Source organism: Ranitomeya imitator, chromosome 4 (genome assembly GCF_032444005.1).
Source record: "Ranitomeya imitator isolate aRanImi1 chromosome 4, aRanImi1.pri, whole genome shotgun sequence".
NCBI lineage: Eukaryota > Metazoa > Chordata > Amphibia > Anura > Dendrobatidae > Ranitomeya > Ranitomeya imitator.
The window spans coordinates 14,563,473-14,590,984 of NC_091285.1; the positions used below are offsets into that span (position 1 = coordinate 14,563,473).

Below are 27,512 nucleotides of genomic sequence, written 5' to 3' on the forward strand. Positions count from 1 at the left end.
GAACCAATTTCAAAGGTTACCTTTAACCCCCCCCCTCAGGTGTTGCAAGGTACAAGAGCCACACCTTGAACAGCATTAATGATGCACAAGTCAAAGGTTGCTCTATTTAATTTTGCTCCTTGCACACGCTGAATTAAACACGTACACTATTTAGCCCATTATACTGTCAAACAGTAGTGGAGGCGTGACTACTAGTCTTTTTAAGGAGACGCAGCACAGGTGTACAAATTTACACCTAGGTGCTGTGCGCAGATTCCTTACCGTTGTTATTTGCAGTACAGGAAACTGCGCTCTTGTGTTATCCCTTGGCAATACCCTGTTAGTGCAGGCCGTCTCATGACCTCATTTCATGTTGGCCGGTGCGGTTAACGATGGCCATAAATCCCAGACCCACAGTGGCTTTTCCTAAAGTCACACTGCGGTGCTGGGATTCGTGGCCTTGTGCAGTAAATATGTTCGCCGCTCACACATGTCCTTACACCTGCTTCAGACTGGGCGGCCTCAGCTGATCCCTTATCGCATGCCGCGGCCATGAGGCCGCACAGTCAGAAGAAGGCGGAAGGAGGGGAGTGAAAACAGGGGAACATATGCACTGCTCGTGCCCATCAATCACACCCTCGCAGTCAAAATATATGAGACAACGGGGGGCGTTGTGTCGGGCAGGGGGGACGCACAGGCACAGCCAGCCAACCAATGATGTCAGGAGACGGGCAGCGCTAACAATGGGGGTGCTGCGTGTCATTAAAAAGGAAAGTCACACCTCAGGGACATTGTAATGGTCTGTAATGAGACACATTTTGTACTTGTTGAGTTCCACGTGTGCAAGGAGAAAAAGTCAGCCACCTTGTACAAATGCAGCAGTACTGCTGTACAAGGTGGCTGTTATACATAGAAACACCTGGGGGGGTGGGGGGCAGGCTCCCTTCAATTTCAGTTCATGTGCCTGCGTGGCATTTGCAGGTCACGTTGCAAGCTACACAGCAGGGGAACAGCTGGCGTTGCTGAACCCCACTGACACATTGACTGGTGTTTTTCTCTGTGCAGATTGCATGTCCGGGCAAAAACTAGCGGTGTTAGAGCCCAGGGTCAGCAGGAGGAGGAGGAGAGGAGCAAAGTGTAGGCCGAAGCCTGCACTGGTGGCAGCTTTTGGTCGGTTGTGCCAGCGTGGCTTGTGCTGGACACGATGCCGGCTACACAGCGGGGGAACAGCAGGCGGTGCTGAACCCCACTAACACATTGGCTGGTGTTTTTCTCTGTGCAGCTAGCATTTCCGGGCAAAAACTAGCGGTGTTTGAGCCCAGGGTCAACAGGAGGAGTAGAGGAGCAGAGTGTAGGCCGAAGCCTAGTTGAACCAATTTCAAAGGTTACCTTTAACCCCCCCCTCAGGTGTTGCAAGGTACAAGAGCCACACCTTGTGCAGCATTAATGCTGCACAAGTAAAAGGTTGCTCTATTTGTTTTGCTCCTTGCACACGCTGACTAAAACACGTACACTATTTAGCCCATTATACTGTCAAACAGTTGTGGAGGCGTGACTTGTCTTTTTAACGAGACGCAGCACAGGTGTCAAAATTTGCACCTAGGTACTGGGCGCAGATTCCTGAGCGTTGTTATTTGCTGTACAGGAGTCTGCGCTATTGTGATCCCTTGGCCATGCGCTGTGAGCGCTTCCTGTCTTCTGACCTCATTTCATGTCGGCCGTTGCGGTTAGCGATGGACATGAATCCCAGACCCACAGTGTGTTTTCAAAAAATCACACTGCGTGGCTGGGATTCGTGGCCTTGTGCAGTAAATAGGTTTGCCGCTTACACATGTCCTTACACCTGCTCCAGACTGGGCGGCCTCAGCTGATCCCTTATCGCATGCCGCGGCCATGAGGCCGCACAGTCAGAAGAAGGCGGAAGGAGGGGAGTGAAGACAGGGAAACATATGCACTGCTCGTGCCCATCAATCACACCCTCGCAGTCAAAATATATGAGACAACGGGGGGCGTTGTGTCGGGCAGGGGGACGCACAGGCACAGCCAGCCAACCAATGATGTCAGGAGACGGGCAGCGCTAACAATGGGGGTGCTGCGTGTCATTAAAAAGGAAAGTCACACCTCAGGGACATTGTAATGGTCTGTAATGAGACACATTTTGTACGTGTTGAGTTCCACGTGGGCAAGGAGAAAAAGTCAGCCACCTTGTACAAATGCAGCAGTACTGCTGTACAAGGTGGCTGATATACATAGAAACACCTGTGGGTGGGGGGCAGGCTCCCTTCAATTTCAGTTCATGTGCCTGCGTGGCGTTTGCAGGTCACGTTGCAAGCTACACAGCAGGGGAACAGCTGGCGTTGCTGAACCCCACTGACACATTGACTGGTGTTTTTCTCTGTGCAGATTGCATGTCCGGGCAAAAACTATCGGTGTTAGAGCCCAGGGTCAGCAGGAGGAGGAGGAGAGGAGCAAAGTGTAGGCCGAAGCCTGCACTGGTGGCAGCTTTTGGTCGGTTGTGCCAGCGTGGCTTGTGCTGGACACGATGCCGGCTACACAGCGGGGGAACAGCAGGCGGTGCTGAACCCCACTAACACATTGGCTGGTGTTTTTCTCTGTGCAGCTAGCATGTCCGGGCAGAAACTGGCGTTGTTAGAGCCCAGGGTCAGCAGGAGGAGGAGAGGAGCAAAGTGTAGGCCGAAGCCTGCACTGGTGGCAGCTTTTGTTCTGTTGTGCCAGCGTGGCTTGTGCTGGACACGTTGCCGACTACACAGCAGGGGAACAGCTGGCGGTGCTGAACCCCACTAACACATTGGCTGGTGTTTTTCTCTGTGCAGCTAGCATTTCCTGGCAAAAACTAGCGGTGTTTGAGCCCAGGGTCAGCAGGAGGAGTAGAGGAGCAGAGTGTAGGCCGAAGCCTAGTTGAACCAATTTCAAAGGTTACCTTTAACCCCCCCCTCAGGTGTTGCAAGGTACAAGAGCCACACCTTGTGCAGCATTAATGCTGCACAAGTGAAAGGTTGCTCTATTTGTTTTGCTCCTTGCACACGCTGACTAAAACACGTACACTATTTAGCCCATTATACTGTCAAACAGTTGTGGAGGCGTGACTTGTCTTTTTAACGAGACGCAGCACAGGTGTCAAAATTTGCACCTAGGTACTGGGCGCAGATTCCTGAGCGTTGTTATTTGCTGTACAGGAGTCTGCGCTATTGTGATCCCTTGGCCATGCGCTGTGAGCGCTTCCTGTCTTCTGACCTCATTTCATGTCGGCCGTTGCGGTTAGCGATGGACATGAATCCCAGACCCACAGTGTGTTTTCAAAAAATCACACTGCGTGGCTGGGATTCGTGGCCTTGTGCAGTAAATAGGTTTGCCGCTTACACATGTCCTTACACCTGCTCCAGACTGGGCGGCCTCAGCTGATCCCTTATCGCCTACCACGGCCAGGAGGCCGCACAGTCTGAAGAAGGCGGAAGGAGATGAGTGAACACAGGCAAACATATGCACTGCACATGCCCATCAATCACACCCTCGCTGTCCAAAAAAATAAGACACCGAGGGCCGTTGTTTCGAGCAGGGGAGATGCACAGGCGCAGCCAGCTAACCATGATGACAAAAGACGGGAAACGCTACCAAGGGGGGTGCTGCGTATCATTACAAAGGAAAGTCACACCTCAGGGACAGTGGAATGGTCTCAATGAGACACATTTTGTACGTGTTGAGTTCCACGTGGGCAAGGAGAAAAAGTCAGCCACCTTGTACAAATGCAGCAGTACTGCTGTACTAGGTGGCTGTTATACATAGAAACACCTGGGGGGGTGGGGCCAGGTTCCCTTTTAATTTCAGTTCCTGTGCCTGCATGGCGTTTGCAGGTCACGTTGCCGGCTACACAGCAGGGGAACAGCTGGCGTTGCTGAACCCCACTAACACATTGGCTGGTGTTTTTCTCTGTGCAGCTAGCACTTCCGGGCAAAAACTAGCGGTGTTTGAGCCCAGGGTCAGCAGGAGGAGGAGAGGAGCAGAGTGTAGGCCGAAGCCTGCACTGGTGGCAGCTTTTGTTCTGTTGTGCCAGCGTGGCTTGTGCTGGACACGTTGCCGACTACACAGCAGGGGAACAGCTGGCGGTGCTGAACCCCACTGACACATCACCTAGTGTTTTTTTCTGTGTAGACAACACTTCCAGGTGGCAACTGACAGTGTTGAAACCCAGGGAATCAAAGAGGAGCAGAGTGTAGGCCGAAGCCTGCAGTGGAGCAAGTTGAAAGGGAACCTTTAACCCCCCCCCCCCCAGGCATTTGTTGCTGAAAGAGCCATCTTGTACAGCAGTAATACTGCACATGGAAAATGGTGGCTCCGAAAATTATGCTCCTTGCAAACGCTGAAGTACACACTCATATAATGTGTCCCCTCACACCGTCAAACCATCCCGGAAGTGGGACTTTCCTTTGTAATGTGACACAGCACAGCCGTCATTCCAACCCCCTTGGTGCCGGGCACCACCTCCTCAACGTTGTTTGGTTCTGTCACGGAGCCCGCACTGTAATGTTATCCCTTGGCCATGCACAGTTAGCGGTGCCCGTCTTCTGACATCATGTAGGTGTCAGGCTGGCAGTGCCTGTGCGTCCAAGCTGCCCGAGATCCAACCTTGCAGTGTCATCTAATGTAGTCCCACTGCGGGCCAGGGATCCATGGGCATGCGCAGTGCATATCATCGCCTCTCACTCACCTCCTTCCTGCTTCTTCAGACTGTGCGGCGTCACGGCCGTGGCATGCTATTAGGGATCAGCTGACGCCGCCTAGTCTGAAGAAGCGTGAAGAAGGGGAGTGAGAGGCTAGTATATGCACTGCGCATGGCCATGGATACCAGGCCCACTGTGGGATCACATTAGACGACACTGCGAGGTGTGATTTCGGGCAGCGTGGACGCACAGGCGCAGCCAGGACGACAACAAATGATGTCAGAGGACGGGCAGCGCAAACTGTGCATGGCCAAGGGATAACATAACAGCGCAGGGTCCATGACGGAATCAAACAACGCTAAGGAGGCAGCGCACGGTGCCAAGGGGGTAGCAATGACGGCTGTGCTGTGTCACATTACAAAGGAAAGTCCCACCTCCGGGACGGTTGGACGGTGTGAGGGGACACATTACATGAGTGTGTAGTTCAGCGTTTGCAAGGAGCATAATTTCAAGAGCGACCTTTCCCTTGTGCAGTATTAGTGCTGCACATGGTGGCTCTTTCAGTAACAAACGCCTAGGGGGGGGGGGGGACAGGTCCCCTTACATTTTAGTTGTGCCAGCGTGGCGGTCGCATGACACGTTGCCGGATACACAGCTGGGGATCAGCTGACGTTACTGAACCCCAATAACAGAGGAGCGACTGTTGACTGTGCACACAGCACTTCCAGGCACCAACTGGCGGTGTTAGAGCCCAGGGACAGCAGGAGGAGCAGATTGGAGGTATTGCCGCACACACAGCTGGGGATCAGCTGACGTTACTGAACCCCAATAACAGAGGAGCGACTGTTGACTGTGCACACAGCACTTCCAGGCACCAACTGGCGGTGTTAGAGCCCAGGGACAGCAGGAGGAGCAGAGGAACAGAGTGTAGGCCGAAGCCTGATTGGAGCAAGTTGAAAGGAAACCTTTAACCCCCCCCCCAAGACGTTTGTAGCTGAAAGAGCCATGTTGTGCAGCACTAAGGATGCAAAAGGAAAAGGTTGCTCTTTTAATTATGCTCCTTGCAAACACCGAAGTAAACACTAAAAATGTGTCCCTTTATACCGTTAAACCGTTCCGGAGGTGCGAATTTCCTTCGTAATGGGACACAGCACAGCTGTCATTCCTATCCCCTTGATGCCGTGCGCTGCCTCCTCAGCGTTGTTTTAAGCTGCCACGGAGCCTGCGCTGTTCTGTTAGCCCTTGGCCATGCCCAATTAGCGCTGCCTGTCTTCTGACATAATTTGGTGTCAGGCTGTCAGTGCCTGTGCGTCCACGCTGCTCCAGATCCCACCTCGCAGTCTCATCTAACGTAATCCCACTGCGGGCCTTGGAACCATGGGCATGCACAGTGCATAACCTCGACTCTCACTCCCCTCCTTCCCTCTTCTTCAGACTGTGCGGTGTCACGGCCGTGGCATGCTAGGGATCAGCTGACGGCGCACAGTCTAAAGAAGGCGGAGGGAAATGAGCGAGAGCCCGAGGGGAAGATATGCACTGCGCATGCCCATGGATCCCAGGCCCGCAGTGTGACTCAATCAGAAGACACTGCGAGGCGGGATCTCGGGCACCGCGGCCGCACAGGCGCAGCCAGCCTGACACCAAATTATGTCAGAAGACAGGCAGCGCAAATAGGGCATGCCCAAGGGATAACAGAACAGCGCAGGCTCCGTGACAGCTTAAAACAACGCTGAGGAGGCAGCGCATGGCACCAAGGGGGTAGGAATGACGGCTGTGCTGCGTCACATTACGAAGGAAAGTCCCAGCTCCGGGACGGTATAACGGTATCAGTGAACACATTTTATAAGTGTTAAGTTCTGCGTGTGCAAAGAGCTAAAAAAAAAGAGCTACCTTTTCCTTGTGCAGCATTACTGCTGCACAAGATGGCTCTTTCAGTAACAAACGACGGGGGGGGGGGGGGACAGGTTCCCTTACATTTAGGTTGTTGTGCCAGCGTGGCGGTCGCAGGACACATTGCCGGCTACACAGCTGGGGATCAGCTGACGTTACTGAAACCCAATAACACTGGGTCGTATGTTTTTACTGTGCAGCCTGCACTTCTGAGCCGCAACTGGCGGTGTTGGAGCCCAGGAATAGCAGTTCAGGTGGTAGAAAGATGAACACAGCAGGAGACCTGGATGACACCCAATTACTTAATCAGGCAGAGGAGTGGCAAATTCCTGCGAGATCCAGGCCTGGTTCATTTTCAGGAAAGTAAGCCGGTCAACGTTATCGGAGGATAGTCGCATGCGACGGTCTGTTAGTACACCACCTGCGGCACTAAAGACACGTTCCGATAAGACACTAGCCGCAGGGCAAGCCAGCACCTCCAATGCATACTGGCTTAGCTCTGGCCATGTATCCAGCTTAGAGACCCAAAACTTGAACGGGGAAGAGCCGTCTGGGAGTACAGTAAGAGGGCAAGCCATGTAGTCTGTCACCATCTGACGGAACCGTTGCCTCCTGCTGACTGGAGCCGCCGGTGATGGTGTAGACATTTGGGGCGGGCACACAAAAGTGTGCCAGAGTTGTGCCATACTGGGCTTGCCTTGGGCAGAGGCACTGCTTCTGCTCCCTCTTTGGGCAGAGCCTCCCCCACTGCCTCGACGCACTGAGCTGCTTTGTAAAGCACTAGCAGCACTCCTCTCAGTTGGACAGGAGAAGATGATGGAATTCACCAGTGTGTCGTGGTACTCCCGCAATTTACGCTCCCGGGTCAACGCAGGGATGAGGTTTTGGACGTTGTCCCGGTAGCGAGGATCGAGGAGGGTGAACACCCAATAATCAGGCATGTTGAGAATGTGGTCGATGCGGCGGTCGTTTCTCAGGCACTGCAGCATGAAATCCACCATGTGCTGCAGAGTGCCAACCGGCCCAGAAACGCTGTCCCCTGCTTGAGACATGATCTCTGCCCGCTCGTCATCACCCCACCCTCGCTGTACACACTGACCACTGGACAATTGTGTCGCTCCCTCCTCTGGACGGAGCTCTTCCTCCTCCATTGACTCCTCCTCATCCTCCTCACAAATTGGCCCCTGCGTACCCCTTTGTGAGGAACCACGTGGCGCTGACTCTCCAGAAGCTGATGGAAAAGGTGACTCCTCATCCTCCACCTCTTCCACCACATCATCCCTTAACCCTTGCAAAGTTTGCTGAAGCAGGCAGATAAGGGGGACAGTCATGCTGACTAGTGCATCATCTGCACTTGCCATCCGCGTGGAATAATCAAAAGGACGCAAAACCTGGCAGACGTCCTTCATAGTGGCCCACTCTGTGGTTGTGAAGTCTGATCGGCGCTGACTGCGACTTCTTTGCGCCTGATGCAGCTGGTACTCCATAACTGCTTGCTGCTGCTCACACAACCGCTCCAACATATGTAACGTGGAATTCCACCGGGTAGGTAGGTCACATATGATGCGGTGTTCCGGAAGGCGGAATCGGCGCTGCAGAGCAGCAATGCGGGATCTGGCCAAGCTGGAACGCCGCAAGTGAGCACACTCTAGGCGGACCTTGTGCAGCAGGGCATCAAGATCCGGATAGTCCCTCAGAAAACTCTGCACAACCAAATTGAGCACATGTGCCAGACATGGGATGTGAGTGAGGTTGCCAAGGGCCAAAGCTGCCACCAGATTTCGGCCATTGTCACACACTACCATGCCTGGCTGGAGATTCGCTGGCAGTAACCACACATCGCTCTCCTGCTTTATGGCATTCCAGAGCTCCTGCGCTGTGTGGCTTCGATGCCCCAATGAAACTAGTTTCAAGACGGCCTGCTGACGTTTGGCCACGGCTGTGCTCATGTCGGTCATAGGTAAACGTTCACGGGTCCATGTGGGGGTGGACTGTGACGGATCCTGCAGAGAGGAATCAGAGGAACTGGTGTAAGAGGAGGAGTCGATGCGTACAGACTGGATTCCTGCAATCCTTGGAGTGGGCAGGACACGTCCTGCGCCACTCGCACGATCTGTACCTGGCTCAACAACATTAACCCAATGGGCAGTGAGGGAAACATATCGCCCCTGTCCATGCTGACTGGTCCACGCATCGGTGGTGAGGTGGACCTTGCTACTGACGGCGTTCAGTAGCGCATGTTTTATGTTTGCCTCAACATGCCTGTGCAGGGCAGGGACAGCCTGCCTGCTGAAGTAAAAGCGGCTGGGCACCTTGTACTGTGGGACTGCCAATGCCATCAAGTCACGGAAGCTGTCAGTCTCCACCAGCCTGAACGAGAGCATTTCCAGGGACAACAGTTTGGCAATGCCTGCATTCAGAGCCTGTGCTCGGGGGTGGTTGGCCGAGAATGCCCGCCTTTTCTCCCATGCCTGTACTACCGATGGCTGTAGAGTAGACTGGGAGTGTGAGGATGACTGGGAAGGTGGTGCTGTGGGTGGAATTACACAAGGTCTCTGGGAGGAAGCCAAACCAGCTGTGCGTGAGCTGGAGGAAGAGGCAACACGAGCTGAAGAGGTGGTAGCTGCCGCTGTTGGTTGGCCTACATCTTCAGTGTGTTTCTGTAACTCCACCGCGTGCCTGGTCCGCACATGTTTCCACATATTTGTGGTATTGAGGTTGCTGACATTTTTCCCTCTTTTTACTTTATGATGACACAGCTTGCATTTGACAAAACAAATGTCATCTGCAACTGTGTCAAAAAAGGACCAGGCACTGCAAGTCTTGGGAGCGCCCTTTTTGGCTTTGGAAAGAGACAGGCTCCTAACGGGTGCCAAAGTGGAGGCTACAGGCTCCGCAGTCTTCCCCCTCCCTCTCCCTCTTTGGCCCGTAAGAGGAAGCTCTTCCTCTGAGCTGCTCCCACCACCTTCCTGTTCCTCACGCCACGATGGGTCAAGGACCTCATCATCTCCACTACCCTCTGCCACCAACTGCTCCTCCTGGGTAGTCTCAGCAGCACAGTACGCACGAGAAAGCGGCACCTGAGTTTCATCATCAGATGCGTACTGCGCTGTGGTCACCGGAGGCACTGGCCCACCTGCCTCTTCAGAGTCAGAGAGAAAAAGGTGTTGGGCATCACTGCACACTGCCTCTTCTTCCATTTCTCCAATGCTGCTTGGCTGGCCCCCTGTTTCCAAGCCAAGAGATTCAGAGAACAGAAGTAGAGACGGCTCCTGTCCTGGGCTCTCTGACTGCCTGGCCAATTTGGCAGGTGGTGAAGAGACAGATGGCTGCTCTCCAGTGCTCTGTGCCTGAGAGGATGTGGCACTAACTGAAGTCGATGCCGAGGCGTTAGCTGCCATCCACCCGACAACGGCTTCAATTTGGTCTTCACGCAGCAGCGGTGCACGGCGCTCTCCGACAAAGCTGCGCATGAAGGACTGTTCCCTGCTGAAACTGAGTGACGACGAGTCACCGGCGCCCGCAGCAGGCACAGAATCACCACGTCCTCTCCCTGCTCCTCTCCCTGCTCCGCGCCCACGCCCACGTGCCTTACTCCCTGCCCTCTTCATCTTGGTTGACAGATAAAGATAAGCAGAAAAGTACTAAGGCCTTAGTGTGCTTATTCCTGAAATGCTCCTCCTAACAGGTGTAAAAAACACTAATGTTGTAAAGTGTGGACTAAACTTTATTATTTTTCAAATGTGGCCTACACAAGTGTAAGTTGTGTTTGGTGAACTTAACCTTTTTTTTGGTGCAGATCGGGCTACAGAGCTAGTTTAAATCACACGGAGACCGTGCAGACAGCCGTAAACGGCGCTGCAAGGCCAAGAAACCCTCCTCTAGGTTATCCTATATAGTGTTTTTCCACTATTTAGCTGGATACAAGTGGAAAGACACTAATAGGAATTTTTTTTTTCAAATTTTAAACTGGCTGCACTATTTGAAAAAAAGGAAATTGTTTTTCAAGGTATGAGGCAGTAACGCACCCTGAGCTGAATCCAACCGGCTATGGCTGCACACAGACTACAGGGCGAGCTGGGCTCACACGGAGACCGTGCAGACAGCCGTAAACGGCGCTGCAAGGCCAAAAAACCCTCCTCTAGGTTATCCTATATAGTGTTTTTCCACTATTTAGCTGGATACGAGTGGAAAGACACTAATAGGAATTTTTTTTTTCAAATTTTAAACAGGCTGCACTATTTGAAAAAAAGGAAAATTTTTCTCAAGGTATGAGCCAGTAACGAACCCTGAGCTGAATCCAACCGGCTATGGCTGCACACAGACTACAGGGCGAGCTGGGCTCACACGGAGACCGTGCAGACAGCCGTAAACGGCGCTGCAAGGCCAAAAAACCCTCCTCTAGGTTATCCTATATAGTGTTTTTCCACTATTTAGCTGGATACGAGTGGAAAGACACTAATAGGAATTTTTTTTTTCAAATTTTAAACAGGCTGCACTATTTGAAAAAAAGGAAAATTTTTCTCAAGGTATGAGCCAGTAACGAACCCTGAGCTGAATCCAACCGGCTATGGCTGCACACAGACTACAGGGCGAGCTGGGCTCACACGGAGACCGTGCAGACAGCCGTAAACGGCGCTGCAAGGCCAAAAAACCCTCCTCTAGGTTATCCTATATAGTGTTTTTCCACTATTTAGCTGGATACGAGTGGAAAGACACTAATAGGAATTTTTTTTTTCAAATTTTAAACAGGCTGCACTATTTGAAAAAAAGGAAAATTTTTCTCAAGGTATGAGCCAGTAACGAACCCTGAGCTGAATCCAACCGGCTATGGCTGCACACAGACTACAGGGCGAGCTGGGCTCACACGGAGACCGTGCAGACAGCCGTAAACGGCGCTGCAAGGCCCAAAAACCCCCCTCTAGGTTATCCTATGTAGTGTTTTTCCACAATAGAGCTGGAGACTGGTGGAAAAACACTAATAGGAAATTTGAGAAAAAATGTGCAGCAGGCTGCACTAAGAGCAAAAAAGAACAACTGTGTGAGGCAGTGTGAACCCCCCCTGAGCTGAATACAACCGGGTATATGGCTGCACACAGACTACAGAGTGAGCTGCACACACACACACACAGAGACCTTGCAGAACGCTGTTAAAACAGCGCTGCAAGGCAAGAGCAAGGTGAACAGTGAAGAACACACAGCGTTTTGCTAAATTAGCCTTTGGAAAGGAAAATAAAGCAATTAGCTAGCTCAACTGGCCCTCAGTTAGAACACAGCGTCCTGTCCCTAACTGAAATCACAGCAGAGTGAGCGCAAAATGGCGGAAGCGCTTTTTTATAGTGCAGAGTGACATCATTTCAGCAGCCAATCCAAGCCTTGCCAGTACTTACATGCCCACCATGCTAAACAGGATGTGCCCACACTTTCATTCATTCCTCATTGGCTGCTGCGTTCAATTTGAATTCTGGGAACTTCCGATTCCGGTATCCGATACGCGGGAAGTATCGGAATTCAGTATCGGAATTCCGATACCGCAAATATCGGCCGATACCCGATACTTGCGGTATCGGAATGCTCAACACTACTTGCGACACAGATTTAATAATATGTCGAGCCGAGAACAAAAATAAGGAAACAGAAATCTGGATTTGGCAGCCTCCACTGGCAGAAACCCTTATACTTCTCACAGTCACAAAAGATCTTCTCATTACTGCAAAAGCTTCTGGATGGAGGAACGCCAAAGCCATCCTCTCCTCATCCCTTCTTTATCCCCCTCGCCATACTTTCCACTAGACCCCTCCAGGCGATATATGGCGGTATTATTTAGCCTGTTCTTCACTTACTTGTGATCTACGAAGCGTCTGTTTTGGTTCAGTCCATTCAGAGTTTTCATTTCCTCCTCGCTCAACTGGAATTTGAAAACCTAAAATTGCAATCACCAAAGACAGACGTCAACTTTTCCGAATGCCAAAAGGTCGATTAAAAGGTCACAATTGCTGAAATACGACAAGAAACTAAAAAAAAACAAAAACAAAGCAATATGGCAAATATATCATTTTATGTATACAGTTCCCATGCCGAGTTATGTGTGTTCCATGGCTATAAATCACAAACCCTGCATAAATGATCAAGGAAAGAGATTGGAGCAGGGTACGCTAATAGCACGGCGGCACAGCGCTACGGCGTACAGCTCCACGGCTCTTGTTGACGGCTGTACCTACGTCTGGGTCACTGAGACCTCAATGTGGTCTGAACCTAAACATTTTTTTGAGAATTCGAAAGGGAACCAGATCCCACAAAACAACTTGATACGGCTCAGTTTTGTAGTGATGGTGAGGAATTCTTCGGCAAATAACGGCTTAAAGTGTAACTGTTGCTTTAATTTTTATTTCATAAATCCATTATACACACGAAGACAAGAAACTTTGGGATATATTTTATCAGAGAAATCTGCTTCTTTCTTTCTGCTCCTGGACTGATCTTTCATTCTCAATTCAGTAAAATCTGTATTCAGAAAAGACAGGAGATGATGGTTGGTGCTTTTAAAATTTTATGGAGAGAGGAGGAGCTTAAGGCAGAAACAGACATTCTAGGGAGGAGCTAGAGGAAGACACAGACATTCTAGGGAGGAGCTAGAGGCAGATACAGACATTCTAGGGAGGAGCTAGAGGCCGACACAGACATTCTAGGGAGGAGCTAGAGGCAGATACAGACATTCTAGGGAGGAGCTAGAGGCAGACGCAGACATTCTAGGGAGGAGCTGGAGGCAGACACAGACATTCTAGGGAGGAGCTAGAGGCAGACACAGACATTCTAGGGAGGAGCTAGAGACAGACACAGACATTCTAGGGAGGAGCTAGAGGCCGACACACATTCTAGGGAGGAGCTAGAGACAGACACAGACATTCTAGGGAGGAGCTAGAGGCAGATACAGACATTCTAGGGAGGAGCTAGAGGCAGACGCAGACATTCTAGGGAGGAGCTAGAGGCAGACACAGACATTCTAGGGAGGAGCTAGAGGCAGACACAGACATTCTAGGGAGGAGCTAGAGGCAGACACAGACATTCTAGGGAGGAGCTAGAGGCCGACACACATTCTAGGGAGGAGCTAGAGACAGACACAGACATTCTAGGGAGGAGCTAGACACAGACATTCTAGGGAGGAGCTAGAGGCAGACACAGACATTCTAGGGAGGAGCTAGAGGCAGACACAGACATTCTAGGGAGGAGCTAGAGGAAGACACAGACATTCTAGGGAGGAGCTAGAGGCAGACACAGACATTCTAGGGAGGAGCTAGAGGCAGACACAGACATTCTAGGGAGGAGCTAGAGGCAGACACAGACATTCTAGGGAGGAGCTAGAGGCAGACACAGACATTCTAGGGAGGAGCTAGAGGCAGACACAGACATTCTAGGGAGGAGCTAGAGGAAGACACAGACATTCTAGGGAGGAGCTAGAGGAAGACACAGACATTCTAGGGAGGAGCTAGAGGCAGACACAGACATTCTAGGGAGGAGCTAGAGGCACACACAGACATTCTAGGGAGGAGCTAGAGGAAGACACAGACATTCTAGGGAGGAGCTAGAGGCAGACACAGACATTCTAGGGAGGAGCTAGAGGCCGACACAGACATTCTAGGGAGGAGCTAGAGGAAGACACAGACATTCTAGGGAGGAGCTAGAGGCCGACACAGACATTCTAGGGAGGAGCTAGAGACAGACACAGACATTCTAGGGAGGAGCTAGAGGCACACACAGACATTCTAGGGAGGAGCTAGAGGAAGACACAGACATTCTAGGGAGGAGCTAGAGGCCGACACAGATATTCTAGGGAGGAGCTAGAGGAAGACACAGACATTCTAGGGAGGAGCTAGAGGCAGACACAGACATTCTAGGGAGGAGCTAGAGGCAGACACAGACATTCTAGGGAGGAGCTAGAGGAAGACACAGACATTCTAGGGAGGAGCTAGAGGCAGACACAGACATTCTAGGAAGGAGCTAGAGGCCGACACAGACATTCTAGGGAGGAGCTAGAGGAAGACACAGACATTCTAGGGAGGAGCTAGAGGCACACACAGACATTCTAGGGAGGAGCTAGAGGCCGACACAGACATTCAAGGGAGGAGCTAGAGGAAGACACAGACATTCTAGGGAGGAGCTAGAGGCCGACACAGATATTCTAGGGAGGAGCTAGAGGAAGACACAGACATTCTAGGGAGGAGCTAGAGGCAGACACAGACATTCTAGGGAGGAGCTAGAGGAAGACACAGACATTCTAGGGAGGAGCTAGAGGAAGACACAGACATTCTAGGGAGGAGCTAGAGGCAGACACAGACATTCTAGGGAGGAGCTAGAGGCCGACACAGACATTCTAGGGAGGAGCTAGAGGAAGACACAGACATTCTAGGGAGGAGCTAGAGGCACACACAGACATTCTAGGGAGGAGCTAGAGGCCGACACAGACATTCTAGGGAGGAGCCAGAGGAAGACACAGACATTCTAGGGAGGAGCTAGAGGCCGACACAGACATTCTAGGGAGGAGCTAGAGGCAGACACAGACATTCTAGGGAGGAGCTAGAGGCCGACACAGACATTCTAGGGAGGAGCTAGAGGCAGAACAGACATTCTAGGGAGGAGCTAGAGGCAGACACAGACATTCTAGGGAGGAGCTAGAGGCAGACACAGACATTCTAGGGAGGAGCTAGAGGCACACACAGACATTCTAGGGAGGAGCTAGAGACAGACATTCTAGGGAGGAGCTAGAGGCCGACACAGACATTCTAGGGAGGAGCTAGAGGCAGAACAGACATTCTAGGGAGGAGCTAGAGGCAGACAGACATTCTAGGGAGGAGCTAGAGGCACACACAGACATTCTAGGGAGGAGCTAGAGACAGACATTCTAGGGAGGAGCTAGAGGCCGACACAGACATTCTAGGGAGGAGCTAGAGGCAGACATTCTAGGGAGGAGCTAGAAGAAGACACAGACATTCTAGGGATGAGCTAGAGGAGGACAGACATTCTAGGGAGAAGCTAGAGACAGACACAGGCATTCTAGGGAGGAGATAGAGACAGACACAGACATTCTAGGGAGGAGATAGAGACAGACACAGACATTCTAGGGAGGAGCTAGAGGCCGACACAGACATTCTAGGGAGGAGCTAGAGGCAGACACAGACATTCTAGGGAGGAGCTAGAGGCCGACACAGACATTCTAGGGAGGAGCTAGAGGAAGACACAGACATTCTAGGGAGGAGCTAGAGGCACACACAGACATTCTAGGGAGGAGCTAGAGGCCGACACAGACATTCTAGGGAGGAGCTAGAGGAAGACACAGACATTCTAGGGAGGAGCTAGAGGCCGACACACATTCTAGGGAGGAGCTAGAGACAGACACAGACATTCTAGGGAGGAGCTAGAGGCACACACAGACATTCTAGGGAGGAGCTAGAGGAAGACACAGACATTCTAGGGAGGAGCTAGAGGCCGACACAGATATTCTAGGGAGGAGCTAGAGGAAGACACAGACATTCTAGGGAGGAGCTAGAGGCAGACACAGACATTCTAAGGAGGAGCTAGAGGCACACACAGACATTCTAGGGAGGAGCTAGAGGAAGACACAGACATTCTAGGGAGGAGCTAGAGGAAGACACAGACATTCTAGGGAGGAGCTAGAGGCCGACACAGACATTCTAGGGAGGAGCTAGAGGCACACACAGACATTCTAGGGAGGAGCTAGAGGCCGACACAGACATTCTAGGGAGGAGCTAGAGGAAGACACAGACATTCTAGGGAGGAGCTAGAGGCCGACACAGACATTCTAGGGAGGAGCTAGAGGCCGACACAGACATTCTAGGGAGGAGCTAGAGGCCGACACAGACATTCTAGGGAGGAGCTAGAGGAAGACACAGACATTCTAGGGAGGAGCTAGAGGCACACACAGACATTCTAGGGAGGAGCTAGAGGCCGACACAGACATTCTAGGGAGGAGCTAGAGGAAGACACAGACATTCTAGGGAGGAGCTAGAGGCCGACACAGACATTCTAGGGGGGAGCTAGAGACAGACACAGACATTCTAGGGAGGAGCTAGAGGCACATACAGACATTCTAGGGAGGAGCTAGAGGAAGACACAGACATTCTAGGGAGGAGCTAGAGGCCGACACAGATATTCTAGGGAGGAGCTAGAGGAAGACACAGACATTCTAGGGAGGAGCTAGAGGCAGACACAGACATTCTAGGGAGGAGCTAGAGGCACACACAGACATTCTAGGGAGGAGCTAGAGGAAGACACAGACATTCTAGGGAGGAGCTAGAGGAAGACACAGACATTCTAGGGAGGAGCTAGAGGCCGACACAGACATTCTAGGGAGGAGCTAGAGGCACACACAGACATTCTAGGGAGGAGCTAGAGGCCGACACAGACATTCTAGGGAGGAGCTAGAGGAAGACACAGACATTCTAGGGAGGAGCTAGAGGCCGACACAGACATTCTAGGGAGGAGCTAGAGGAAGACACAGACATTCTAGGGAGGAGCTAGAGGCCGACACACATTCTAGGGAGGAGCTAGAGACAGACACAGACATTCTAGGGAGGAGCTAGAGGCACACACAGACATTCTAGGGAGGAGCTAGAGGAAGACACAGACATTCTAGGGAGGAGCTAGAGGCAGACACAGACATTCTAGGGAGGAGCTAGAGGCACACACAGACATTCTAGGGAGGAGCTAGAGGAAGACACAGACATTCTAGGGAGGAGCTAGAGGAAGACACAGACATTCTAGGGAGGAGCTAGAGGCCGACACAGACATTCTAGGGAGGAGCTAGAGGCACACACAGACATTCTAGGGAGGAGCTAGAGGCCGACACAGACATTCTAGGGAGGAGCTAGAGGAAGACACAGACATTCTAGGGAGGAGCTAGAGGCCGACACAGACATTCTAGGGAGGAGCTAGAGGCCGACACAGACATTCTAGGGAGGAGCTAGAGGCACACACAGACATTCTAGGGAGGAGCTAGAGGAAGACACAGACATTCTAGGGATGAGCTAGAGGCCGACACAGATATTCTAGGGAGGAGCTAGAGGAAGACACAGACATTCTAGGGAGGAGCTAGAGGCAGACACAGACATTCTAGGGAGGAGCTAGAGGCACACACAGACATTCTAGGGAGGAGCTAGAGGAAGACACAGACATTCTAGGTAGGAGCTAGAGGAAGACACAGACATTCTAGGGAGGAGCTAGAGGCCGACACAGACATTCTAGGGAGGAGCTAGAGGCACACACAGACATTCTAGGGAGGAGCTAGAGGCCGACACAGACATTCTAGGGAGGAGCTAGAGGAAGACACAGACATTCTAGGGAGGAGCTAGAGGCCGACACAGACATTCTAGGGAGGAGCTAGAGGCAGACACAGACATTCTAGGGAGGAGCTAGAGGCCGACACAGACATTCTAGGGAGGAGCTAGAGGCAGAACAGACATTCTAGGGAGGAGCTAGAGGCCGACACAGACATTCTAGGGAGGAGCTAGAGGAAGACACAGACATTCTAGGGAGGAGCTAGAGGCCGACACAGATATTCTAGGGAGGAGCTAGAGGAAGACACAGACATTCTAGGGAGGAGCTAGAGGCAGACACAGACATTCTAGGGAGGAGCTAGAGGCACACACAGACATTCTAGGGAGGAGCTAGAGGAAGACACAGACATTCTAGGGAGGAGCTAGAGGAAGACACAGACATTCTAGGGAGGAGCTAGAGGCAGACACAGACATTCTAGGGAGGAGCTAGAGGCCGACACAGACATTCTAGGGAGGAGCTAGAGGAAGACACAGACATTCTAGGGAGGAGCTAGAGGCACACACAGACATTCTAGGGAGGAGCTAGAGGCCGACACAGACATTCTAGGGAGGAGCTAGAGGAAGACACAGACATTCTAGGGAGGAGCTAGAGGCCGACACAGACATTCTAGGGAGGAGCTAGAGACAGACACAGACATTCTAGGGAGGAGCTAGAGGCACACACAGACATTCTAGGGAGGAGCTAGAGGAAGACACAGACATTCTAGGGAGGAGCTAGAGGCCGACACAGATATTCTAGGGAGGAGCTAGAGGAAGACACAGACATTCTAGGGAGGAGCTAGAGGCAGACACAGACATTCTAGGGAGGAGCTAGAGGCACACACAGACATTCTAGGGAGGAGCTAGAGGAAGACACAGACATTCTAGGGAGGAGCTAGAGGAAGACACAGACATTCTAGGGAGGAGCTAGAGGCAGACACAGACATTCTAGGGAGGAGCTAGAGGCCGACACAGACATTCTAGGGAGGAGCTAGAGGAAGACACAGACATTCTAGGGAGGAGCTAGAGGCACACACAGACATTCTAGGGAGGAGCTAGAGGAAGACACAGACATTCTAGGGAGGAGCTAGAGGCCGACACAGACATTCTAGGGAGGAGCTAGAGGAAGACACAGACATTCTAGGGAGGAGCTAGAGGCACACACAGACATTCTAGGGAGGAGCTAGAGGAAGACACAGACATTCTAGGGAGGAGCTAGAGGAAGACACAGACATTCTAGGGAGGAGCTAGAGGCCGACACAGACATTCTAGGGAGGAGCTAGAGGCCGACACAGACATTCTAGGGAGGAGCTAGAGGAAGACACAGACATTCTAGGGAGGAGCTAGAGGCACACACAGACATTCTAGGGAGGAGCTAGAGGCCGACACAGACATTCTAGGGAGGAGCTAGAGGAAGACACAGACATTCTAGGGAGGAGCTAGAGGCCGACACAGACATTCTAGGGAGGAGCTAGAGGCAGACACAGACATTCTAGGGAGGAGCTAGAGGCCGACAGAGACATTCTAGGGAGGAGCTAGAGGCAGAACAGACATTCTAGGGAGGAGCTAGAGGCAGACACAGACATTCTAGGGAGGAGCTAGAGGCAGACAGACCTTCTAGGGAGGAGCTAGAGGCACACACAGACATTCTAGGGAGGAGCTAGAGACAGACATTCTAGGGAGGAGCTAGAGGCCGACACAGACATTCTAGGGAGGAGCTAGACGCAGAACAGACATTCTAGGGAGGAGCTAGAGGCAGACAGACATTCTAGGGAGGAGCTAGAGGCACACACAGACATTCTAGGGAGGAGCTAGAGACAGACATTCTAGGGAGGAGCTAGAGGCCGACACAGAATTTCTAGGGAGGAGCTAGAGGCAGACATTCTAGGGAGGAGCTAGAAGAAGACACAGACATTCTAGGGATGAGCTAGAGGAGGACAGACATTCTAGGGAGAAGCTAGAGACAGACACAGGCATTCTAGGGAGGAGCTAGAGGCAGACACAGACATTCTAGGGAGGAGCTAGAGGCACACACAGACATTCTAGGGAGGAGCTAGAGGAAGACACAGACATTCTAGGGAGGAGCTAGAGGAAGACACAGACATTCTAGGGAGGAGCTAGAGGCAGACACAGACATTCTAGGGAGGAGCTAGAGGCCGACACAGACATTCTAGGGAGGAGCTAGAGGAAGACACAGACATTCTAGGGAGGAGCTAGAGGCACACACAGACATTCTAGGGAGGAGCTAGAGGAAGACACAGACATTCTAGGGAGGAGCTAGAGGCCGACACAGATATTCTAGGGAGGAGCTAGAGGAAGACACAGACATTCTAGGGAGGAGCTAGAGGCACACACAGACATTCTAGGGAGGAGCTAGAGGAAGACACAGACATTCTAGGGAGGAGCTAGAGGAAGACACAGACATTCTAGGGAGGAGCTAGAGGCCGACACAGACATTCTAGGGAGGAGCTAGAGGCCGACACAGACATTCTAGGGAGGAGCTAGAGGAAGACACAGACATTCTAGGGAGGAGCTAGAGGCACACACAGACATTCTAGGGAGGAGCTAGAGGCCGACACAGACATTCTAGGGAGGAGCTAGAGGAAGACACAGACATTCTAGGGAGGAGCTAGAGGCCGACACAGACATTCTAGGGAGGAGCTAGAGGCAGACACAGACATTCTAGGGAGGAGCTAGAGGCCGACACAGACATTCTAGGGAGGAGCTAGAGGCAGAACAGACATTCTAGGGAGGAGCTAGAGGCAGACACAGACATTCTAGGGAGGAGCTAGAGGCAGACAGACCTTCTAGGGAGGAGCTAGAGGCACACACAGACATTCTAGGGAGGAGCTAGAGACAGACATTCTAGGGAGGAGCTAGAGGCCGACACAGACATTCTAGGGAGGAGCTAGACGCAGAACAGACATTCTAGGGAGGAGCTAGAGGCAGACAGACATTCTAGGGAGGAGCTAGAGGCACACACAGACATTCTAGGGAGGAGCTAGAGACAGACATTCTAGGGAGGAGCTAGAGGCCGACACAGAATTTCTAGGGAGGAGCTAGAGGCAGACATTCTAGGGAGGAGCTAGAAGAAGACACAGACATTCTAGGGATGAGCTAGAGGAGGACAGACATTCTAGGGAGAAGCTAGAGACAGACACAGGCATTCTAGGGAGGAGATAGAGACAGACACAGACATTCTAGGGAGGAGATAGAGACAGACACAGACATTCTAGGGAGGAGCTAGAGGCCGACACAGACATTCTAGGGAGGAGCTAGAGGCAGACACAGACATTCTAGGGAGGAGCTAGAGGCCGACACAGACATTCTAGGGAGGAGCTAGAGGAAGACACAGACATTCTAGGGAGGAGCTAGAGGCACACACAGACATTCTAGGGAGGAGCTAGAGGCCGACACAGACATTCTAGGGAGGAGCTAGAGGAAGACACAGACATTCTAGGGAGGAGCTAGAGGCCGACACAGACATTCTAGGGAGGAGCTAGAGACAGACCCAGACATTCTAGGGAGGAGCTAGAGGCACACACAGACATTCTAGGGAGGAGCTAGAGGAAGACACAGACATTCTAGGGAGGAGCTAGAGGCCGACACAGATATTCTAGGGAGGAGCTAGAGGAAGACACCGACATTCTAGGGAGGAGCTAGAGGCAGACACAGACATTCTAGGGAGGAGCTAGAGGCACACACAGACATTCTAGGGAGGAGCTAGAGGAAGACACAGACATTCTAGGGAGGAGCTAGAGGCCGACACAGACATTCTAGGGAGGAGCTAGAGGCACACACAGACATTCTAGGGAGGAGCTAGAGGCCGACACAGACATTCTAGGGAGGAGCTAGAGGAAGACACAGACATTCTAGGGAGGAGCTAGAGGCCGACACAGACATTCTAGGGAGGAGCTAGAGGCAGACACAGACATTCTAGGGAGGAGCTAGAGGCCGACACAGACATTCTAGGGAGGAGCTAGAGGCAGAACAGACATTCTAGGGAGGAGCTAGAGGCCGACACAGACATTCTAGGGAGGAGCTAGAGGAAGACACAGACATTCTAGGGAGGAGCTAGAGGCCGACACAGATATTCTAGGGAGGAGCTAGAGGAAGACACAGACATTCTAGGGAGGAGCTAGAGGCAGACACAGACATTCTAGGGAGGAGCTAGAGGCACACACAGACATTCTAGGGAGGAGCTAGAGGAAGACACAGACATTCTAGGGAGGAGCTAGAGGAAGACACAGACATTCTAGGGAGGAGCTAGAGGCAGACACAGACATTCTAGGGAGGAGCTAGAGGCCGACACAGACATTCTAGGGAGGAGCTAGAGGAAGACACAGACATTCTAGGGAAGAGCTAGAGGCACACACAGACATTCTAGGGAGGAGCTAGAGGCCGACACAGACATTCTAGGGAGGAGCTAGAGGAAGACACAGACATTCTAGGGAGGAGCTAGAGGCCGACACAGACATTCTAGGGAGGAGCTAGAGACAGACACAGACATTCTAGGGAGGAGCTAGAGGCACACACAGACATTCTAGGGAGGAGCTAGAGGAAGACACAGACATTCTAGGGAGGAGCTAGAGGCCGACACAGATATTCTAGGGAGGAGCTAGAGGAAGACACAGACATTCTAGGGAGGAGCTAGAGGCAGACACAGACATTCTAGGGAGGAGCTAGAGGCACACACAGACATTCTAGGGAGGAGCTAGAGGAAGACACAGACATTCTAGGGATGAGCTAGAGGAAGACACAGACATTCTAGGGAGGAGCTAGAGGCAGACACAGACATTCTAGGGAGGAGCTAGAGGCCGACACAGACATTCTAGGGAGGAGCTAGAGGAAGACACAGACATTCTAGGGAGGAGCTAGAGGCACACACAGACATTCTAGGGAGGAGCTAGAGGCCGACACAGACATTCTAGGGAGGAGCTAGAGGAAGACACAGACATTCTAGGGAGGAGCTAGAGGACGACACAGACATTCTAGGGAGGAGCTAGAGGCAGACACAGACATTCTAGGGAGGAGCTAGAGGCCGACACAGACATTCTAGGGAGGAGCTAGAGGCAGAACAGACATTCTAGGGAGGAGCTAGAGGCAGACACAGACATTCTAGGGAGGAGCTAGAGGCAGACAGACATTCTAGGGAGGAGCTAGAGGCACACACAGACATTCTAGGGAGGAGCTAGAGACAGACATTCTAGGGAGGAGCTAGAGGCCGACACAGACATTCTAGGGAGGAGCTAGAGGCAGAACAGACATTCTATGGAGGAGCTAGAGGCAGACACAGACATTCTAGGGAGGAGCTAGAGGCAGACAGACATTCTAGGGAGGAGCTAGAGGCACACACAGACATTCTAGAGAGGAGATAGAGACAGACATTCTAGGGAGGAGCTAGAGGCCGACACAGACATTCTAGGGAGGAGCTAGAGGCAGAACAGACATTCTATGGAGGAGCTAGAGGCAGACAGACATTCTAGGGAGGAGCTAGAGGCAGACAGACATTCTAGGGAGGAGCTAGAGGCACACACAGACATTCTAGGGAGGAGCTAGAGACAGACATTCTAGGGAGGAGCTAGAGGCCGACACAGACATTCTAGGGAGGAGCTAGAGGCAGACATTCTAGGGAGGAGCTAGAAGAAGACACAGACATTCTAGGGAGGAGCTAGAGGAGGACAGACATTCTAGAGAGGAGCTAGAGGCCGACACAGACATTCTAGGGATGAGCTAGAGGCCAACACAGACATTCTAGGGAGGAGCTAGAGGCCGACAAGGACATTCTAGGGAGGAGCTAGAGGCCGACACAGACATTCTAGGGAGGAGCTAGAGGCAGACACAAACATTCTAGGGAGGAGCTAGAAGAAGACACAGACATTCTAGGGATGAGCTAGAGGAGGACAGACATTCTAGGGAGAAGCTAGAGACAGACACAAGCATTCTAGGGAGGAGATAGAGACAGACACAGACATTCTAGGGAGGAGATAGAGATAGACACAGACATTCTAGGGAGGAGCTAGAGGCCGACACAGATATTCTAGGGAGGAGCTAGAGGCAGACACAGACATTCTAGGGAGGAGATAGAGACAGACACAGACATTCTAGGGAGGAGCTAGAGGCCGACACAGACATTCTAGGGAGGAGCTAGAGGCCGACACAGACATTCTAGGGAGAAGCTAGAGACAGACACAGGCATTATAAGAAGGAGCTAGAGGCAGACACAGACATTGTAGGAAGGAGGTAGAGGGAGACGCGGACATTCTAGGGAGGAGCTAGAGGAAGACACAGACATTCTAGGGAGGAGCTAGAGGCAGACACAGACATTATAAGAAGGAGCTAGACACAGACATTCTAGGGAGGAGCTAGAGGCAGATACAGACATTCTAGGGAGGAGCTAGAGGCAGACACAGACATTCTAGTGAGGAGCTAGAGGCAGACACAGACATTCTAGGGAGGAGCTAGAGGCAGACACATACATTATAAGAAGGAGCTAGAGGCAGACACAGACATTCTAGGGAGGAGCTAGAGGCAGACACAGACATTCTAAGGAGGAGCTAGAGGTAGACAGACATTCTAGGGAGGAACTAGAGGAGGACAGACATTCTAGAGAGGAGCTAGAGGCCGACACAGACATTCTAGGGATGAGCTAGAGGAGGACAGACATTCTAGGGAGGAGCTAGAGGCCGACAGACATTCTAGGGAGGAGCTAGAGGCTGACACAGACATTCTAGGGAGGAGCTAGAGGCCGACACAGACATTCTAGGGAGGAGCTAGAGGCGGATACAGACATTCTAGGGAGGAGCTAGAAGAAGACACAGACATTCTAGGGAGGAGCTAGAAGAAGACACAGACATTCTAGGGATGAACTAGAGGAGGACAGACATTCTAGGTAGGAGGTAGAGGTCGACACAGACATTCTAGGTAGGAGCTAGAGGCCGACACAGACATTCTAGGGAGGAGCTAGAGGCAGACACAGACATTCTAGGGAGGAGCTAGAAGAAGACACAGACATTCTAGGGATGAGCTAGAGGAGGACAGACATTCTAGAGAGGAGCTAGAGGCCGACACAGACATTCTAGGTAGGAGCTAGAAGAAGACACAGACATTCTAGGGATGAGCTAGAGGAGGACAGACATTCTAGAGAGGAGCTAAAGGCCGACACAGACATTCTAGGGAGGAGCTAGAGGCCGACACAGACATTCTAGGGAGGAGCTAGAGGCAGACACAGACATTCTACAGAGGAGCTAGAGGCAGATACAGCCATTCTAGGGAGAAGCTAGAGACAGACACAGGCATTCTAGGGAGGAGCTAGAGGCAGACATTCTAGGGAGGAGATAGAGACAGACACAGACATTCTAGGGAGGAGCTAGAGGCAGACACAGACATTCTAGAGAGGAGCTAGAGTCAGATACAGACATTCTAGGGAGAAGCTAGAGACAGACACAGGCATTCTAGGGAGGAGCTAGAGGCAGACATTCTAGGGAGGAGATAGAGACAGACACAGACATTCTATGGAGGAGCTAGAGGCAGACACAGACATTCTAGGGAGGAGCTAGAGGCCGACACAGACATTCTAGGGAGAAGCTAGAGACAGACACAGACATTGTAGGAAGGAGGTAGAGGGAGACGTGGACATTCTAGGGAGGAGCTAGAGGCAGACACAGACATTATAAGAAGGAGCTAGAGGCAGACACAGACATTGTAGGAAGGAGGTAGAGGGAGACGCGGACATTCTAGGGAGGAGCTAGAGGCAGACACAGACATTATAAGAAGGAGCTAGAGGCAGACACAGACATTCTAGGGAGGAGCTAGAGGCAGACACAGACATTCCCGGGAGGAGCAAGCAGAAGACACAGACATCCCGCTGCAATTTCTCCTGAGGTTATAGTTCTTCATAGAAGTTTATCAGCACCAACTGTCAACTTTGATCTCCGTAATGAGAATATCTGTAATTCACTAAAGACAGACTAAAACCTGAGAATTGAGAATTTTGATAATGAAAGATTAGTCCAGGAGGAGAAAGAAGTGGATTTCTACAATAAGATATATTACAAAGTTTCTTATTTCTTATTTTTATTTCTTAAGAAAGCAGGCTTCATTTGTAAAATTAAAACACCTAGTACTCATCTTCCAAACTGGTGAAGTTCCAGCGATGTCACTTAAGCAATGCAAGCAGCCCACTAGCAGCCTCTGATTGGCTGCAGGGCTCACGTGACATAACAATGTCATGTGAGTTCTGGAAGACCCGCCGCTGATATTGGTATTATTATTTGTATGAAGGATTATATTTAAAAAGGAATTGTCCAGGCAGTGGACAACCCCTTTAACTTAGAATATCTCAGGCTGGGTAGAGAATATTGTAAAACCCTTGGTGAGGCGCACACCTGGTTTTACCCAGGACACCATGAATATTTTCTACAAACTCTCAGCCCTGCATCCACTCCCTGAGGACACAATATTAGCCACCCTGGATGGGGATCCTCTTTATTCTCACACTCCCCATGAGGATGGGATTGCTGTATGCCAAAACTTCCTTAAAAAAAAAATAATCAGGTCACAGAGCAACTGATAAGGTCTGTGTGCCATCATAATTACTTCTCCTTTTGGGAAAAATTTCTACCTGCTGCGAATGGCCAGCAAAATGTTTCCACAATATGTCAACCAGTTCATGGCTAAAGTAGAGGAGGAGCTTTTATCATATTTCAAATATTTCCAGAACAACCACAATTCTCATATAAACATCCACCGAATGTAAGGAATCTCCTTGTCAGAAGTGTCCTCTCATTACCATCAGAGCCGGGCAAATTCCCATGTAAAAGCAAATATTGAGGACTTGCACCCACATTTTATCAACAATAATAGTCCACACACTCAAAACAAGACTATAAAATCATTCTCATATACATCCTTCAATGTGGTGTACATGATACAGTTACAAGGTGCCCCCTGAATGAGCCTATACTGGCGAAACTAAACAAAAACTGAAAATGAGGATGAATCTTTAAGGAATTAGATGAACATATCTGATTTTTGTTTCCAAACCCGTAGGCCAGTACTGAGAAAAAACAAACCTTACATGCCTTAAGCTAGAACATGGGGTTATTGTGAGCCATGGATTTTAATGGAAGTTCAGCCTTCAAGAGTCTTACATTATAGTAAACAAGGGTGTGAAGAATTTCCAAAAGGAAAAAAACTATAAATATTCCAGGGAGGAGATTGGGGCAAACAAGCCCTTATAATGGATCCATCAACTGAGATTTTCTGAGAATGGTCTCAGATTTTGGTTGATCTATAGGGTTGTTTTCGAGTGTGGAAAAGCTTATGTATGAACACAAAGACGGAGACATGTTGTAGTAAACCATCTTCACTGGACCACCTTCTAACTTCTCGAGACTATGACTCTCTTACCTCAAGATTCTGCTTGATCCTTTCAGGATTAAAACTCTTAGCAAGAATTACAATCCCTCTCTGCAGCAGGTGTCTCATTGCCACTTGGGCAGGAGTTCGGCCATGTTTTTTTGCAATCGCCTTGAGCACAGGGTCCTCCAACAGGATTGGAGCAGTCTGGTCAATCCTAAAAGAGGGAAGGTACAACAAAGATAATCGAAGACATCAAGCTAAATTGAGGATG

At 51.1% G+C, this 27,512-nt stretch overlaps 1 protein-coding gene across 1 annotated transcript in view; it reads right to left on the reverse strand.

The window, feature by feature from the left end:
• The window catches only part of LOC138675125 (aldo-keto reductase family 1 member C3-like), a 60,777-nt gene that overhangs the window by 29,201 nt on the left and 4,064 nt on the right, over positions 1-27,512 (reverse strand). The window contains exons 7-8 of the mRNA XM_069763114.1: positions 27,290-27,455; positions 12,392-12,471 (exon numbers count right to left, since the gene is read on the reverse strand). Of these exons, the coding sequence (XP_069619215.1) occupies positions 12,392-12,471; positions 27,290-27,455 (246 nt within the window). The remainder of the gene's footprint in view (positions 1-12,391; positions 12,472-27,289; positions 27,456-27,512) is intronic.